Source organism: Dermacentor andersoni, chromosome 3 (assembly GCF_023375885.2).
Source record: "Dermacentor andersoni chromosome 3, qqDerAnde1_hic_scaffold, whole genome shotgun sequence".
NCBI classification, from domain to species: domain Eukaryota; kingdom Metazoa; phylum Arthropoda; class Arachnida; order Ixodida; family Ixodidae; genus Dermacentor; species Dermacentor andersoni.
Genome location: NC_092816.1, coordinates 3299350 through 3317140, shown reverse-complemented (window position 1 = coordinate 3317140; position 17791 = coordinate 3299350). Strand labels below are relative to the sequence as shown.

At 47.6% G+C, this 17791-nt stretch overlaps 1 protein-coding gene across 4 annotated transcripts in view; it reads left to right on the top strand.

The window, feature by feature from the left end:
- The window catches only part of LOC126520622 (tyrosine-protein phosphatase non-receptor type 11-like), a 248143-nt gene that overhangs the window by 73483 nt on the left and 156869 nt on the right, over window positions 1-17791 (top strand). For all 4 annotated transcript variants that reach the window (XM_055065673.1, XM_055065671.1, XM_055065672.1 and 1 more), the window contains exons 8-9: window positions 6389-6541; window positions 9972-10103. In XM_055065673.1, coding sequence (XP_054921648.1) covers window positions 6389-6541; window positions 9972-10103 — 285 coding nt within the window. The remainder of the gene's footprint in view (window positions 1-6388; window positions 6542-9971; window positions 10104-17791) is intronic.

Here is a 17791-nt window from a genome sequence, read left to right as displayed (position 1 = left end):
ATCTAGAAGTCTGACTTACCGCGACCGCATTGCGAGCGAATATGTTCGCCCCATGCTGGATCCCAACGCCTGGTCGTTCGTGTGTATGGTCACGCCAACGGTGTCCAAGGCGGCCACGCGAGACGGTCTCGCAGAAGCATGGTCGGCGCACGTGCGGGCGGCACGTCCGTCCCGCTCGCTTCCCGAACCCAAAGAGACTAAGCGCCTTCCTTTCGGCGCCCAAGTAACCTCGCCTGTCGGCGGCGTTAGCAGCGCAACACTAGCGCCATCTCTCGCACTGCGCTTCAACCACTCCAACCGCTGCGGGCGCCAGGCCACGCGGCGGGCGAAGCCGCCCTGCAGGAGACGCGCTATGCAGGAAAAACAGATCTCAGGGGAGGCGTGAGAGTCACGCATCCCCACATCCCCCCAACCTTAAATCACTACACATTCCGGCAAAACATTTCACACAGTCTAACCTCAACACATGCTTCGCGAACAAGGTGGTACATGCAACAGTGGCCGCGCCGGGGAAATGTCCACACGCTCTCCATAACATGCGAGCCGACTGTCCTTGGGGGTACACCGCTGGCGTCCGCCGGTCCCATCAGCAGCTTTGCGACTCGACGGCACGATCCCAGGCCAGGACTCCGGAGACGACGACGCAGTAGTCGGTACCGTCGCTCGCGCCGACGCGCCCTGCTGGCAAGCACCGCCGTAGCTGTCGGTGACCGCTGGCTCCTTTGTCCGCCGCCGAGGGTTGTGAGCTGGATGCAGGAGGCCGCCGAAGTCGCTGCGCCGAACTGGCCACAGCATCACCATCGCCCGGGGTGGCTCGGCCGTAGTCCGGGGCAGCAGCGCAGACGATGTACAGGTGACAGCAAACCAGGGGTGACTCCAATCACACTGCGTAAACTCAACACACTCAGCAAACACTAAAGTAGTGCAAGGGAGAGGAATTCTGCATGCGCATCGCCCACGTGGTACGATGTTCAACTCGGCTAGTAAAAGATCGGGCAGCTACTCAGATGCTAAGTTCACGTGAACGAAGCTCGCTTTTTTGAGTCGAACGAGTAATTTCAATTCGTGCGAGGCTAAATAGAATGAGGGAAGCAAATTGCAACGCCTCAACGCCACGGTCCACCAGGTTGTGTCCCTCCACGTGCGATAGGCAGCTTCGTAAAGCCTTAGGCCTAAAGCTTCGCTACTCTGACCACCGGCATCCAAAAACAACACCCAAAATGGGCGCAAAACAGGCAGCCGCGAGGAGACGTCAAGTCTGTTAGGTGGTCCTACTCCGCTCGGTGCACACAGCATCCGAGTTGACGGCGCCCACCATCCCAGACGGTGTCAGAGCGCCCGGTGCCAGGCCGCAATACCAGTCAGCCCGTCGTGGCACCCGTGGCCCGCGGCCACCCGGCTCCCAGAGCCGCGACTTCATCCGAGTCAAAGAGATAGAAGAAGCTATTTACATAAGAAATTCAGACCACCCACGAGGCTTCCGTACTCACTCGCTTCAGGCTTGCCACTGCTCCGCGGGCGCTCAGCCTCACTCTCCCAGGATGCAGACCACATGGCTCTCGTACTGACGAATATCATTAAAAAAAACACTTGCGAAAAGGCTTAGCATGTTGATAAGTACAAACACACTACAGCCACCGTCGCCTCGCTCAAGAAAGCACGCCGCCGACGCTAGCGATCAAAAGCCACGCTAGGCCTATGCTTCGGTTCAAACAAAGGTCTCGAACGAAGCAAAACTGTTAAATCTATCGTCCGATGCCCCAAGAGGCCCCACGTTGGGCGCCAGATGTGGGAGATTTGGGGTTCTCCTCCATACTCTTGGGGACAAAGGAACGACAACACAGTAGTGCAAACAGTCACAAGGGCATTTATTGCACCTTTCATAGATCAATGCCTGCTAGCCGAGTTGCTATTCCCAAAACATGCCGATGGGCGCGCGACAAATCTAGAAGTCCGAATTACCGCGACCGCATTGCGAGCGAATATGTTCGCCCCATGCTGGATCCCAACGCCTGGTCGTTCGCGTGTACGGTCACGCCAACGGTGTCCAAGGCGGCCACGCGAGACTGTCTCGCAGAAGCATGGTTGGCGCACGCGCGGGCGGCACGTCCGTCCCGCTCGCTTCCCGAACCCAATGAGACCAAGCGCCTTCCTTTCGGCGCCCAAGTAACCTCGCCTGTCGGCGGCGTTAGCAGTGCAACACTAGCGCCATCTCTCGCACTGCGCTTCAACCCCTCCGACCGCCGCGGGCGCCAGGCCACGCGGCGGGCGAAGCCGCCCTGTAGGAGACGCGCTATGCGGGAAGAACAGATCTCAGGGGAGGCGTGAGAGTCGCGCATCCCCACAAGCTACAGAGGCAGCAAGCGTGGAAGTAGTCAGAACCATCTACAAGGACTTCCTTAACCCTGTAGGAAACGTGGACGTCATTTTTGATGGTACCTGGAAAACCCGTGGCCACAATTCTAACATAGCTGTGGCGTGCATTATTGAACTTTACACAAGCCTGGTGCTGGACCATGTTGTCCTTTCTCGTTATTGCCGTGGCTGCCAAGGAACACCTGACCCCGATGGTGATGGTTACGGTGACTGGGCTATGACCCACAAGTCTAAAAAAAACTGACTGCAATGCCGGACAGATGGAGACAGAAGCAGCACTGATCCTGTTCAGGCAGTCCCTGCAGAAGAATGGGCTGCGCTACGCAATGATTTTTTCGGATGGCGATAGCCGCACTTTTCATGCACTGACTCAAGACAGCATCCACGGATACTTAGACATTGAAAAAAAAAAAAAATATAGGCTGTCTGAACCACGTCCATAAGCGAATGGGGACAGCCCTTTGCACCTTGGTGGAGAAGAAAAAAAGCCGAAGGAGAGTCTCTTGGTGGGAAGGGGAGACTTGCCCATGATAAAATAAAAAAAGATAATAATCTATTATGGGTATGCTCTAAGGAGCCATAGGCATGACGTTCCTGCAATGCAGAAGGCAGTGCAGGCCGCCACACTGTTGCACATGACTTCAACGGACGAATCCCCTGATCAGTCATTGTCCCGAAGGTAATGACTCCTGGTCCTTCTTCAATCGTGCCCTGGCCAACCAAGAGGAGCCACCACCACATAAAAACCCTTTACCAAGGTTTATTCACTATGCACTAGAGCCACTCTTTGCAAGGCTAGGTGACCAGGCCCTCTTAGAGCGCTGCAGTGATGGCATGACACAAAATGCCATCGAGTGCCTGTACTCTGTGATCTGGACCCAATGCTCCAAAAACAGACATGACTCATTGCTGGCTATGGAAAGGGGTGTTGCTGAAGCAGTGTCATGTTACAATCAGGCAATGACACAAACCAGCAAGGCTGTTGCAGTGCAGCTTGGCTATAGTCCTGGCTGCTCCCTCATTCGAAGGAGCCTTGAAAAGGACAAACAAGGGCTTTACAGGTCTAACAAAGGTCACGAAGAGACTGAAAAGATGAAGAAGAGAATGGCTGAGAAGCACAAGCTTGACAAGATGCAAGACTACTGCCTAGGTATTGTGTGAACTTGTGAGCATTCAGAAACTTGAAAGTGACTTTCTGGGTGTTGTTTTCGCTAAGTGGCTTTGCCTTATGAAAGGTTTTGTAAACTTTCCATGAATTGATTTCGGTAAATTTGGTGTTCTTGTGCTCAGCGACACCTGGGCAACATGTTAGAGCCCAAAGGTTTTCCATTTGTTTAATAGACAAAAGAGCTAGTGGCAGTAAAACTTTAAATGCAATTTTCTCAGCCTTCTTTTTTTCGTCAAGTGCTTTTGCCTTACGGAAGTTATGATGATCTTTACATCAACTGATTTCAGTGAACTAGGTATCATTTTTTTAGTAATATCTCGGCTATATCCTAAAGCTTTTCGTTTTTTCTTAAATGTGATAGATTATTAATTAGATCAAATGTGGGCTAATTACTGCCACATTCTTTTTTTTTAACTTTGCTATTTATTTGTGATAATTACAATTACTTTATTGGTGTTTGCTTAGTTTTAGGATATGTAGTGGGCCTTTGGAAATGTCTACATATGCTTAAAAACACTTTATTTTAATGAGAAATTATTAAAAAGGTCCGTAAGAAATGACCTAATTAGGAGTATTGTATTCTGTCATATATTTTCTTCCAAGTGAGATATTTTAAATCTAAACACATATTTGAAATCATCATTGTACAATATATCTCCACACAAAATTTAAGCAACGTATGTCGAAAAATAAAAAACGTTTTAAGGACCCTTCATCTCCCCCCTAACTGGTATAACATAGTATCCGAAGTCATTAAAAGATTTGGAAGACTCAACTGTAGCTCATATTTACAAAATACAGACTATGCTTGTTACAACGTGCCTGTGTGCAACAGACTTTCGGATATAACGGACCATATTTCAGCCTTACTTTGTTCTACCTATTTTATTAATACAACAAAGTTCGCTGTTAACCGACCGCGCTACAACGGACTATCGAGCAGACGAAATTAGCGGCAATTTTTTCTAAATCGTGGGTATAAAACTTACTTTTGCCATGTCGACACAGGCTGACAATTGACTTGCAAGGGTCAGCCGATGATCACAGCACAATATCGCGCGCGCAAAGGAGGAACGCGGGGTGGAAAGGCGCCTTCTCTCGTGCATGAGGGATGAGAGAGAGCGTTCTACTCCAGCAGCTGCTGCTTAGGCACGGGCGCCGTATCTTGAAAGCGATCTGCAATGTGGACAAAGTGCTCGCCCGCATGGGCGCCGTATCTTAAAAGCGATCTGCTATGCGGACAAAGTGCGTGCTCGCGCGGGCCTCATCTTCAAAGTGCTCTGCGATAGGGACAAAGTGTGCCCAGTGCCGGTAACTTCGTATGCGCTGTGATTTTGACGTTTGTGTTCAAGCGAGAGAGAGCACGAAGGTCAATTCACTCACTGCTGCTGCAGCGCTTGTCCTGCTTAATTTGCGATTGCAATCGATGCTTTGCCTTTCGAGCGAAACTGTGACTTTTTTTGTTTGTTTCTTACTTTGGACGTTCGCCACTCACTCTTTGCAATAAAGTTGTTCGACATCGTGATGAAAGTTTCGGAAGGGAGGCATTTCGGATATTAGGGATTTCAGATAAAACGGATGTTTTTTGTTGGATTATCAGGGTCCATTTTAACAAGAATTGACTGTATGATGTGTTGTGCACATTGTGATGGTACGGGACGCAGATGCACTTTGACTGGTGGGGCCTGCGCAGCCCGAGACACGCTGTTGTTTTAACACGAGAGCGTTAAGGGCGCCATGCCGCAGAAAATCCAGTGTTGGCATCCAGCGTCCAGTGTCTGACGTCGCGTCGTCAGAACGAATTTGAAACCTAATTCCATATCACGTATACCCAACCACTCTTCTACGGCCAAAGTTGCTGATACCTTGTCCTTCATTCTTTACAAAGTTATTCCTTGAAATTTTGAGAACAGCAGCCCACAAACAAATGTAAAGGGAAAAAAAAACACCAACAGCACATATCTTTTGTTATCCAGCTAGTGATTGGACACTGGAATATGATGCTGCCAGAATGAAACATGACGCTCACTTCTCACTGCTGTTCCCTGCTGCAGGTGGCAGAATGTTTGGTTCAATGCCTGTTAAACCGTGCAGTGCAATTCCAAGGAACTAGGCCTCGTGCACTGTGAAACTGATAGGTGATGGTGCTTATAACAGTAGGTTTGATGGTGATAGCTGTAAATGCGGTATGCGACGACCTGCAGTAAAATTTGGTGGTATTGAAAGAAGTAAAAGCCAATTTAACTGATAGTGTGCCAGCATTTTCATGTGATGCAGGCAGGAAAGTATTGTGGGGAAGCTGCTGAGGCGGGTGTCTACTGCTCTTAATGCTGCGTCCTTTGTGCCTTTCTTTTGTTGACGTGGGATTTGGTGGTCAGAGAACGTATCATACGATCGCAATGTGGCAACGTCTTAAACGTTGGTACTGAGAAACCATGTTTTCAGGGAACATATATTAACAAGAAAAATAGAAGCGTGACTACATTGCCTCATTTTTTTTGTGTGTGTGTTCTTGATCGTGGACGTTGACACTGGGAAACCGTACAGAATGGCATTATATCAATGAGGTTCTACTGTATTTGAGATAGGCCACCAAGGCACAGGTAAAATTGCCTGGCATTGGACACAGGCAGACAATACTTGCAGTGGTGCCAACATACATGCACTAGGAGCCTCTGGTGTCACATCTAATTTTGGGAAGTTGGTACTAAGGTGAAATTATTCCTATGTTCTGCACAAGCCATTTTTCTTTCTTTCTTTCTTTTCTTTTTTTTCTCAGACCTCTGATGAATGACATGTCTGCCTGTTGCTCACATTGTGACTACTGCAGTGCTCTTTCTGCAGGTAGATGACGATTCCATTTTTGATGGCCACAGCAAAGTGTACATAGCAACACAGGGTTGCCTACAGAACACCATCGGCGACTTCTGGTCCATGGTCTGGCAAGGAAATACGAGGGTTATTGTAATGACTACAAAGGAAGTTGAAAGGGGAAAGGTAAGTTTCTATTGAAGGAAGTCTGTAGATAAGTCAAAAGGATGGCATACTTGGCTATGAGGTCTTATGATGAGTCAGCCTAATTTCAGTAGCAAAGGCCACCAGCAACTGCAGCACAGCCTTATAAATGGTGATTAGCAGCTGCATTGGAAATATGGCATTGGTAAAGCTGGGCCCTGGATCATTGCAAAAAAGTACTCTGCAGTGAAGGTGCCCGGACACTTGACACTCCGTTGGGAAAAATAGTTTACATGGCACAACACAAAAAATAACTAGACACGATGTTTGTAAATGCATACAACTGTGCCCATGCACTATGAAGCCTAGAGTCATTAACACCCGCCGTGGTTGCTCAGTGGCTATGGTGTTGGGCTGCTGAGCACGAGGTCGCGGGATCGAATCCCGGCCACGGCGGCCGCATTTCGATGGGGGCGAAATGCGAAAACACCCGTGTGCTTAGATTTAGGTGCACGTTAAAGAACCCCAGGTGGTCAAAATTTCCGGAGTCCTCCACTACGGCGTGCCTCATAATCAGAAAGTGGTTTTGGCACGTAAAACCCCAAATATTATTATATTACTAGAGTCATTAACGAGGCAAGGCCACCTTTGAGTGAAGCGGTCGGTCGGTCGGTCAGTCAGTTGTGTGAAAAATGTTATTGAGTGCCATTTACCCACAAGCGTATATATATCAAACACTTTCTATATCAAGTGGAAAATTGCATGCATTTTTTATTTCTTATTTCGAATGAGGTCTGACGTAAAATGGATATATCGAACTCCGCCACCCCAGACTGCATGTGCTCTGTTGACAGGCAGTGAGCTTTTCCGCAACACCCTCAAAGATAGCGGTGGCGCGATGGGCATCCCCAACTGCTGCGCACTATAGCTGCACGCATTGATCGCGCCGAGGGTGCCATTGGAACATAGCGGCGCACGCACGCGGTGGACGAGAACAGAAAGGAACAGCGTATTGAGGAATGAATGGGAAAGGAAGCATGCCACCACTTCGTTAAAAGGAGCTTGAGCTCAAAAAACAGTGTTGTCGAATACCAAGATGCAGGAGTCCCTTATCCAAACCAAAATAAACTCTTTAAGGCAGTGAAACGCAACACTGAGGCGTTGTGCGTAGATTGAGAGGATGCCAGGACACAGTTGAGAGAGCATCTCACGTGTGACAAAGTTCAGGCCTCACACCAATGAGCTTGCTATCAGTTGGTAGAAATAGCTTATATTCGAAAACATTTGCTTTTGTATGCATCTCCTTTTTATTAGTATTCGAGTATGTTCGACTCGATTTGCAATGGATGTTGCCATGTTTTTTGAAGATATTTTATTCGCTGTGCATTTTACTAACTCCACCCTTGTTTTCTTTTTGAATAAAGTAAACACAACTCCTTACTATTCGAACTAGATTTAGTCATATTTTTATTTTTAACATGTTTATTAGAGAGTGACAGCATTAGATGACATGGTGTCAGCCCATTTTGTCATAAAACAAAGTTCTGTGTCACTCAGGGAATTTTGCAAAGGCACTCAGGGAGAACCTGGAAAGCTCAGGGAATTTGGAAACGCCAACTTGGTAGACACTCTTTTTCTATTTTCGTTTACATGCGGTTATGCAAAGGGACAGCTTAGGAACTGGATGGAAACACATAGAATGCGAACTAGCAACTGTTTATTTCAGACAATTTGTTAATATGTACATATTTATACATGGGCCAACAAAATTACAAAAAGAATGAAGATATAGGTACTATAGTACTACCATATTTACATAATTGCAAGTCTACTCGAATATAAGTTGACCCCCCCCACCCCCCTATTGCATGTCGGGGGAAAAGAAAGAGGGGGAGGTGGCATGCTCATGGGTGCATACCACAATGAAAATTTATCAGTCACTGGACTACTACTTACTAGGGCTGCTTTAGTCATGACTGCAGCGCTCCCACAGTACATCGTTGCGCAGTAAAATCCTGCACTTCATGAAGGACTCCACCGTGACATCTGTTAGAATAGCCACCCACGCTGAAAGCACCCAACCGCCATCAGGGAGGCTCTTCTCATGCACAGGGTTGGCATAAGTTTGTGGCCTTCCCTCATCAGCCACTCGTAGTACTTGCGGCTTAGTACAAATGTTGAATGGAGAAACGAACTTGCAACTCGTCATGCCGACAAGGGTCTTGTATGCGTTGCATAATTGCCTGTTCCCTTTAGTCAGCTTCGCTGCAATAAAGCTCGGTGAAGCATATCAAGAATGGAAAGGTGCCACTGTCACAGAACATTGTACATGTCTGTTAATTACACATGCGTGCATGAGCCGTCTCCAGTCACAATATGAATGCCAAGGCATCTAATAACTGTACTGGCAACCACTCAAGCCTATTACTGATGTTGCTGTGTGGCGATTGTGGCCTTGCCCCCTGTTACATTTTCTGGGCTGTTTCGTTTTTCCCCATGATTCCTTGAAAAATGTATCAGTGGGGTTCTGCTGTATTTGGTGAAATTAAGGTACACATTATGGGTTATGTGTAGGCAAAATTCAAAGCGTTTGGGTCAGTCACAGCTTTTGCAATAAATTACATATGCAAGTGCTCTGGAGTCTTATGATTGTGTTTACAAATGGCGCAAAATTTAGCCTGCTGCCCAGACATAACTACAAATTCCACCACAATCAAATTTAGCAAACATAAGGGAACTCTATGGCAAATTAGTATGCAAAGTTAAATGCACATGGATGAAATACAGGTTTCCTGAAAAATTCATTAAGCAAGTGGTCGAAAGCATTATATGGCCAATATATGCTATATAACTACAAATGCTGGTTCAACAAATTTATAGCAGAACCGCGACTGCCACCAAGGTCAACTTTAAAAAACATTTTGGCAGACCACTATTGCAAATCTTGTGTGCGAAGGTAATTGCATCTGCCTTCTTCTGCAAAAAATTTTTTAAGCAAGTGTTTGAAAGTGTCACACTAGGATTGTCATCTGTTTCCCCGTGTCCTGAGAGAATTCTATGTTAAGCAAAAAATATATTTACTAGAAATGGAAAAAATCTTAATTGTAATATGTCCTGAAATTTTAACATTTCTGGCCTAATTACGAGTGTTATGTTGTGTCTGACTCTTCCTCTAAATTGCATTGTCTACCACAAAGTGGTTTCTAAAAACTTCTGCAGGTGTCTGAGCCATATGTAAGAATTTTATATGATGGGTCTATTTGGCTGAAACCTGGAGTCATGAAAATAAACCTAGAAGCTGACGGCTATAGCAAGCAATAGGGAGGGAATTGATAGGCAGCATGGATCAGATATTGAATGACCAATATTCTCGTTCAAATGCAGCCATGCAGTGTCTCGTTTACCCAGTGCATAGACGTGGCTCGTCATGACTGGTTTAAGGGAGCTCCATTGCTGTTTCTGTGTTTTGCAGCCCAAGTGTGTGCGGTACTGGCCAGATGAAGGCCAGACGAAAGAGTACGGAAAATACTGCCTGCAGCATATTGCTGACTCATCCACTGCAGACTACACACTGAGAGAGTTTGCCATGTCAAAAAATGGTGAGGTGAGTTGTTTGTGGTGGTTCTTATTAGCATGAAAAGGCTGTACGGCCACTGAAAATAATTAACAGGGGTGGCAGCTTTACAAGTACAACATCCTTCCACAAGGCAACCGAAGGCATGTACCACTCTTTTTTTTATTCAGTTACTGGCTGTAAAACTGCGAGCGAATATGTTCGCCCCATGCTGGACATCAACACGTGGTTGTTCGCGCGTACGGTTACTCAAACGGTGGCACATTCGAACGCTCGTGTTCGTCTATTCCGAGGTAGGCGTCACGAGACTGTCTCGCAGAAGCATGGATCGGCGCATGTGCAGAACGTCCGCGCCACTTGCCGACCCCAAGCCAAAGAGGAAGAGCCTTCTCCTCTTTGCACCCAAGTAACCCTGCCGTTGGGTGGCGTTAGCAGCGCAACACTCGCGCCATCTCTCGTACTGCACTTCAACCACACCGACTGCTGTGGGCATCAAGCCATGTGGCGAAGCCAGATTACAGGAGACGGGAGCAATGCGGGAAAACAACATATCAGGGGACGCGTGAGAGTCGCACTTCCCCACAAGTCAAACCTTGATATAGAGAAGCTCAGTCTAATGAAATTTGCTAAGTAGCAATGTGTCTTCATTTATCACTGAAAACCGTGTTGTTGTGTATTTTTCACAATTTAAAGAAGGAACTTTGTGACACAGTTTCGATTTAACGAAGTTTTTGGCCATTTCACGCAGGTATTTGGAGCCTGTATGGCTTGTAAATTTAGAAAAAGAAAGAAGACTATAAAAGTGTCAGCTGAGGCACAAGTTATTTCAAGCGTCTTTCTGCAAGAAAAGTCAAAGCATAAAAAAAGCCTTCAAAGTGCGTGCTCCGAGTCACGGTACACAAGAAAAGCCGCTACACCTTTTGTCATGTTGCTAAACAACTTGTGGAGGCCGTGGGCCGCGCGGCATCTTGCAGCGCTCGGAGAGACACAAGAGCCGAGGATTCCTGCTGCACAAGGGTGGCGGGGAGGGAGGAACACATGGTAACGTGATCAAGCATGTGCAAGGAGGGGGGGGGGAATAAGGGCCCTCCCAGCCTTCCAGAAAAAAGTGTTGAATGCGACCACTGCAAACTTTACGGAAAGGGTGACACTGACTTACATGACACTGCTGAACCTCCTAGTGTCGACTACTTTTCATGGCGGTATCCTTGAAGACATGGAATATTCGCTGGCTGAGTTCGAGTGCATAGCTGCGTTTAACGAGGGGGACAACAACACCAAACTTGGAAACGTTAACTTCAGTCTCGAGGATGGTGCTCACACATGGTTTATGAACCGCGAAAGTGCCCTTTCATCATGGCCCGAGTTCCTACTGGAGCTACTGGAGACTTACTTCAGCCCCGATTAGCGGGAAAAGGTGGAGCAAGCCCAACGACAGCGAAAGTGCCCTTTCATCATGGCCCGAGTTTTAACGCAAGCTACTGGAGACTTACTTCAGCCCCGATTGGCAGGTAAAAGTGGAGCAAGCACAACGAGAGAATCATGATGTACGTGGAGGACCTGCCATGTTTGTTTCAGCATTCCGATCCAAGCATGTTGGAAGAAAAGAAAGTGTGTCATCTGATCGGAGGCATAAAGTAACAGCTCTTTGGAGGTCTTGTTCGAAATCCACTGAAGTCCGTTGCGGAGTTCCTTACCAAAGCCACCGCTATGGAGAAGACATTTCAGCAGTGTTTAAATGTGTACAAACAGCAAGTAAATGCCGCCTCCACTCAGGATACGCCAGTAGGCATCAGGTGCGATGTCGCGTTGCTTTGCGAGCTGATTTGCTCAGTGGTTCACAATGAGCTGCAAAAGGTATGTCCTGACCACCAATCAGCTACTTTGCCAGCGTCGTACGCAGTGAAGTACAGCACACGCTTGAGGCATCTTTCCAACAGTTAAGCACCGCCTATGCCAAGCGAGTCTCGGCGCAAGACTTACCCAGAAACATTGCTGTGCCCGGCCCAAGCTTTCGAACCTACTTATGTTGTTTCAGCAGTCGCGTTGCAATCGGTGCGAGCTTCTCCGACAACTCCGTTGCCGTGCTTCGACAACCGCCAAACACCCACGAGGAAATCAGAGGATTAGTGAGCACCTGATCGATGATCGCTGTGCTGCCACTGCAGCGAAGCTGGGCATGTGTATTGGGAGAGCCCAAACCGATGACTTGGACTGCAGGGTCGGTTGATTTGCCCTGACCAAAGTTTGGCCAGACGCCTTCCGACATCACAGAATTCCTTCACAAGCAGCGCAGGTTGGGCACACCAAAGCGGCAGTCGCGCTAACACTCACCACGATGATATTTCCCTGCTAGTAATATCGCCTCGAGGATGATGCAGGGGTGATCACCGAGTCCACGCTGGGAAAACTGACGTCAATTACCTTTCGAGATGAGGCCTGAAGACCTCGTATTGGTCCGACTGCAGCGCAACGACAATATGACGACGCCAGGACCTGTTCCCAAAAACAAAATTTTACTAGACATACTTGTGTTGATCGACAGCAGGAAAATGAGTGCACTTGTAAATATTGGTGCAGATTACTCAATTCTCAGTGGTAAACTGGCGAGCGTTCTGAAGAATGTTATGTTGCCCTGGGCTAAGGCGCCAGTTTGACCGTAGGTTCATCGAGGGTAATGTTCTGGTGGACCAAATGGCCACGTCAGTTGCATCGCAAGCTGTTAATCCCAACGCTACTGTCCCTGTCACAGATCTGAGGCCGCCTTTATTATGAAAGAAGCTGCGAAACCACTGGCAAAACATGTGGGATGTGGAAACAAATAAGTTGCACATGATAAATCCACAGTTAGGTTTCTGGCCCTCCGCAACATCACACCAAACAGATGTCCTATTCTGTCGTTTCAGAATAGGACACACATTTTGCACCCATAATTTTCTACTTATTGAAATGAACCTCCAACATGTGGTAGGTGTGGGGGGGGGGATGACCATCCTCCAGGTCCTCCTGGAGTGTCAGGAAGCCGAATCTGAGAGAAAGGCATTTTTCCCTAGCATACCGGCAGCACATCCCTCTTCATCCTGTAATATATCTTGGTCAAGAACTGTTTATTTTTTATACCAATACAGGCCTAGGTTTCCCAAAAGATGTCTTGCATGTTATTAGCCCCATAAATAGTAGTTTTGTATAGCACATGCCTCCAGGCCCTTGTGTTACAAGGGCTCTAATGACGCAGTAGTGCTCTAGCCAATTTTTGCATGTGACATATTTGTATATTGTATCATTCTTTCGCAGTGCATTTTATTTCTCATAGTACAGTCGAACCCGACTATATCGAACCCGTTTACATCGAATTATTCTATATATCGAACAATTTCTGGTCACGGTATAGTTACAATGAGTATATATCGCAAAAATTACACTTACATCGAACAAATATTGCAGTGACTCCCGATATGTCGAACGTCAAGCGGCGGGAAAGTGCCCCCAGAAGTTGGCTTTCCCTGCCGGTAGCGGGGAAACCCGGCGGCGCGGCTCCATCCAACCGCTCTCGCTACCGTGACCGCGCTGCCTCGGGCTGTTTGGGCGAGCCGTCGACACTCCCCCTGTCGCGCATAGTGAAGTCTATTATCCTCCCTCTTTCTCTATCATCTTTCACTTCCCACTCCCTCTCCCCTGACGACGCTTCGCCGTGCTCCCTCACGGGTTGCAGAATCAAGCGTCCTTCCTTTCTTTAGATCACTATCTATCGACACTCCCCAGCAAAAAATGATCCTGGCCCGCCTACAGCGCTTGCTCAGACAGCCAATCAGAGGCTCTTGTGCGCTCTTCGTGCAAGATGGCGAAAGTGCGAGTTGTCTGGCTGCTTCTCTGGTTTATCGTGTTTGCGCCTTGTGGGCCTTCTCCCGCAGTGTTGCCGTGATGAAGCGGCAGAATTCGCCTTTCGTCGTGAAGATCGAAATCATAAATCGCGTCGAACGCGATGTCCCCGCAGCGTGCAAGATTCCGAGGAGCACTCTCAGCATGATTAGGGCTAAAGTGGCCAGACTCGCAACCCGGTGCCCATGGCGCCCGACGCGTACGCACGGCCTTGTACGAGGCGTTCTTCATACGTGCCGGTTTCCACGTGCTCGGTGATGACTGTAAATTCTGATGAATGCGACGAAGCCGTTGCCGGTGTTGCCGAAGTTTGGAGCGAGCTGTCAAAATTTCCGGGACATTCGAACCAACGGTGGACGAGTTTGTGAGTGCAGATGATGGTGTCGCGACGACGGTAGATCCCGAAACGAAGACTACATCGCCGACATCGTACCGAGCACAAATGAAAGTAGGCATGTTGAGGAAAGCAACTACGGTCGTTTGCCCACATCCTCCGAAGTGATTGGTGCACTCGCATTGGTCCGGTGCTTCTGCGCGAATGCAGAAGGTTGCGGCCTCAGCTGCTCGGACTCCTTAGACAACGTGGGGAAGTGCGTGTGTCGCAGGCAGCGAAATTTCCCAAGCAGAAGAAAATGCAGGACTACTTTATGCGAAACTAAGCTAGTTTCATCAATAAAGTGATTTTATAAATGGTATGTGCTTTTATGACATCCAATTATTTAGCAGGCTTATATTGAATTATGCTCTATATCGAACTGATAGGCATTTTTTTGCGAGTTCGATATAGCCGGGTTTGACTGTACATGTCATTAGACATTGCCGTAATCTTATTACATGTAGATGTTATGCACTTTACAGCGACTATATTTAAGGCCCCTTTACAGCCACGTCACATCAACTTCATAGAAGTCATTGCTCTAGTGTGAAGTCACTAACACTGGCCTGGTGCTCTTTGGCCATACCTGGCCCTTACGCCACTAAATAACACAAATTCATTCATTCATTGGTGCATCAGTTTATACAGCGGGTGGCCACGTCATCGCACTGCTTTGCTTATGCACCGCCAGAATAGAAATTTGCGGTGCTGCTTTTATCGCCACTTGTGTGGTTCTGTGCGAGGGTTCTCGCGATTTAATTCTTGGGATAAACTTTCTACGGAAATATGGTGCCCTTATTGACCTCCACAAGCGCTGCATCACTTTTTCAACAAAGAGGGCAACATCACAAATGGATGCTATCTGATGCAAATTCGGATTTGGCATTTCGAGCATCAGGAACACGATACTGCTGCTTATCAGTGTGATGGTTCCAGTCAAGTCCGACGAGCTATGAGCTGGTGAAGCCAATGTAGAAAGCAACATTCCTCTGTTGCTGACCCAAGGTATTTCTGTAGCACGAAGCCGTCTTGAACTTCGTGATAGCCAGACAGAGGTCCTCCTTACCAACTTTACCTTTGAGCATCGGTACATTTCTCGTAGCACTGGCATTGCCTATGCTAAACCATCAGTGGACATCGTTGATTATTTTGCCTCTGAACTGGGCACAGACAGTTCGCTCAGAGGCATCGATGTAAACTCCGAACTTATGGAATACGATAAGAGTGCACTGCATTAACTCTTGAAAGAGTTCCATGCGGGTTTTTGTGTCTACTAAGGTGGGCCAAACTCCAGTCACGAAGCACCAAACAACAATGTATGACGACGCATGCCCCATCAAGCAACAGGCCCCTCGGGTCTCGCCGAAAGAATGCGAGGAAATTCAAGGTAACAATAAAATTCAAACAGCGCTAGACGACAGGACCAGAAAGAGGAGGAGACAAACACGGCGCTGAACTTGCAACTGATTTATTTGAAGTAAGAAGTCAACTTATACGTACAAGAACTGGGCACGCATGCGCCCGGTCATACATCAATGATCAGATACAAACTCCGGACAGCCAACATACGCACGCGATGTACCTGCCTTGCAATCTACCCTTTATGCAGCAATGCCATTTCTTTCGCTGACAAGATTAAAGATGTTTTGCTAATGCAACTATTAGATTTTCTGATGATATGGAATGCTTCAGCGACTTCTCTGGTAGTCTTGTCACTATGAAAAAATAACAATTGTGTATCGTCAAAGAAAGGTGTGCATTTACAAATACTGCATTGCTTAGCCAGGTTAGTGTCTTTTTTGTCCAATGAATGGGCATGCTCCATTAGTCTAATATTGATGCAATGGCCTGTGTGGCCTATAAGTTTGACCACAAGATAAAGGAATTTGGTAGACAGCGCCCTTCCTGCAACTGATGTACTTATTGACAGGATTTACCTTGCATGCCGCATTCCGTTTAACGCCTTCCTGCTTCCTCTGAACTGCTGCCCCTAATTTACCCAGCTTCATCGGAGCAGAAAAAAACGACCCTCACACCATCCTGTCCTGTCATCTAGCGCTGTTTGAATTTTATTGTTACCATGGAACACCAACTCGCCCAATCCGCTGCCCTTCTGAAATTGAAGCCCAAGTCAAGGAGATGCTAGATGATGGCGTCATTCAGCCTTTGCACAGTCCATGGTCTTCCCCAGTCATTCTTGTCAAGAAAAATAAAGATGGAACACTTTGTTTCTGTGTTGATTATAGGTGCCTCAATGATGTTACCAAGAAGGACATGTACCCGCCACCACGTATTGAGGACTCTTTTGACAGATTGCGGCTAGCTAAGTATTTTTCGTCACTGCATCTAAAGAGCGGTTATTGCCAAATTGAGGTAGATGAATGAAACCACGAGAAAAGTGCTTTCGTCACTCCAGATGGCCATTACGAATTCAGAGTAATTCCTTTCGACCTCAGTTCTGCACCAGCAACTTTCCAGCAAGTGATGGACACAGTTCTCGCTGGTCTGAAGTGGGAAAGGTGCCTCGTCTACCTCGATGATGTGGTTGTGTTTTCGGCGGCATTTGATGAACACCTGAAACCACGCTGGAGAGTTTGCGAAGCCATCCGATTAGCTAATCTCACTCTTGAGCCTCAGAAGTGTCACTTCGGCTACAAGGAGCTGATGCTTCTGGGACGCAGGGTCAGTAGGGAAGGCGTTAGCCCCGATCCCGAAAAAATTGCCACTGTAGCCACATTTCCAACACCAACCAACAAGGAAAGTGTCCGGCACTTCCTTGGCCTTTGCACATACTACCGGTGTTTTATCGATAATTTTTAGAAGATGGTGGAACAGCTGATTCGCTCACAAGGGACAATTTATTGTTCGTATAGACCCAGAGCAAGAGATTGCTTTCACTGCACTTTGACAGCGCCTGTTGTCAGCACCAGTTCTGGCCCGCTTTGACAAAGAGGCAGACATGGAAGTCCGTACAGACACCAGTAATGTTGGTCTTAGTGCAGTGCTTGTGCAGCGGCAGAAAAGCATTGAAAGAGGGATTGCCTGCGCAAGTTGCACACTATTGCGTGCAGCGACCAACTGCAACTGCAACCTTTGACAACCTGGACTCTGATGACAAGCTGCGGCATGTCTTTTTTTGCATTGGAAGACATCGTCGGGACGTCGTTTGAGAATAGAGAAGCCACCTTAATGACAAGGGACCTGTTCCGAAGCGGGTTCCTGCAGACATTCACAGGCGTCGTATGCAGAGCACGAGCCCAAGCTCTACTAGAAACCTGAGTGCAGCAGTCCAATGAGACCATCGCAATCTTCACGGAGGAGATGAGCTGTCGATTCCACCATGCGACTCGGAAATGTCCGAGGAGAAGAAAGTCCGCCTACTCATGCGTGATGTGAAGGAGGAACTTTTTGCTGGAATGGTACGAAACCCACCGAAGGCCGTCGACGAGCTTCTTCACGAGGC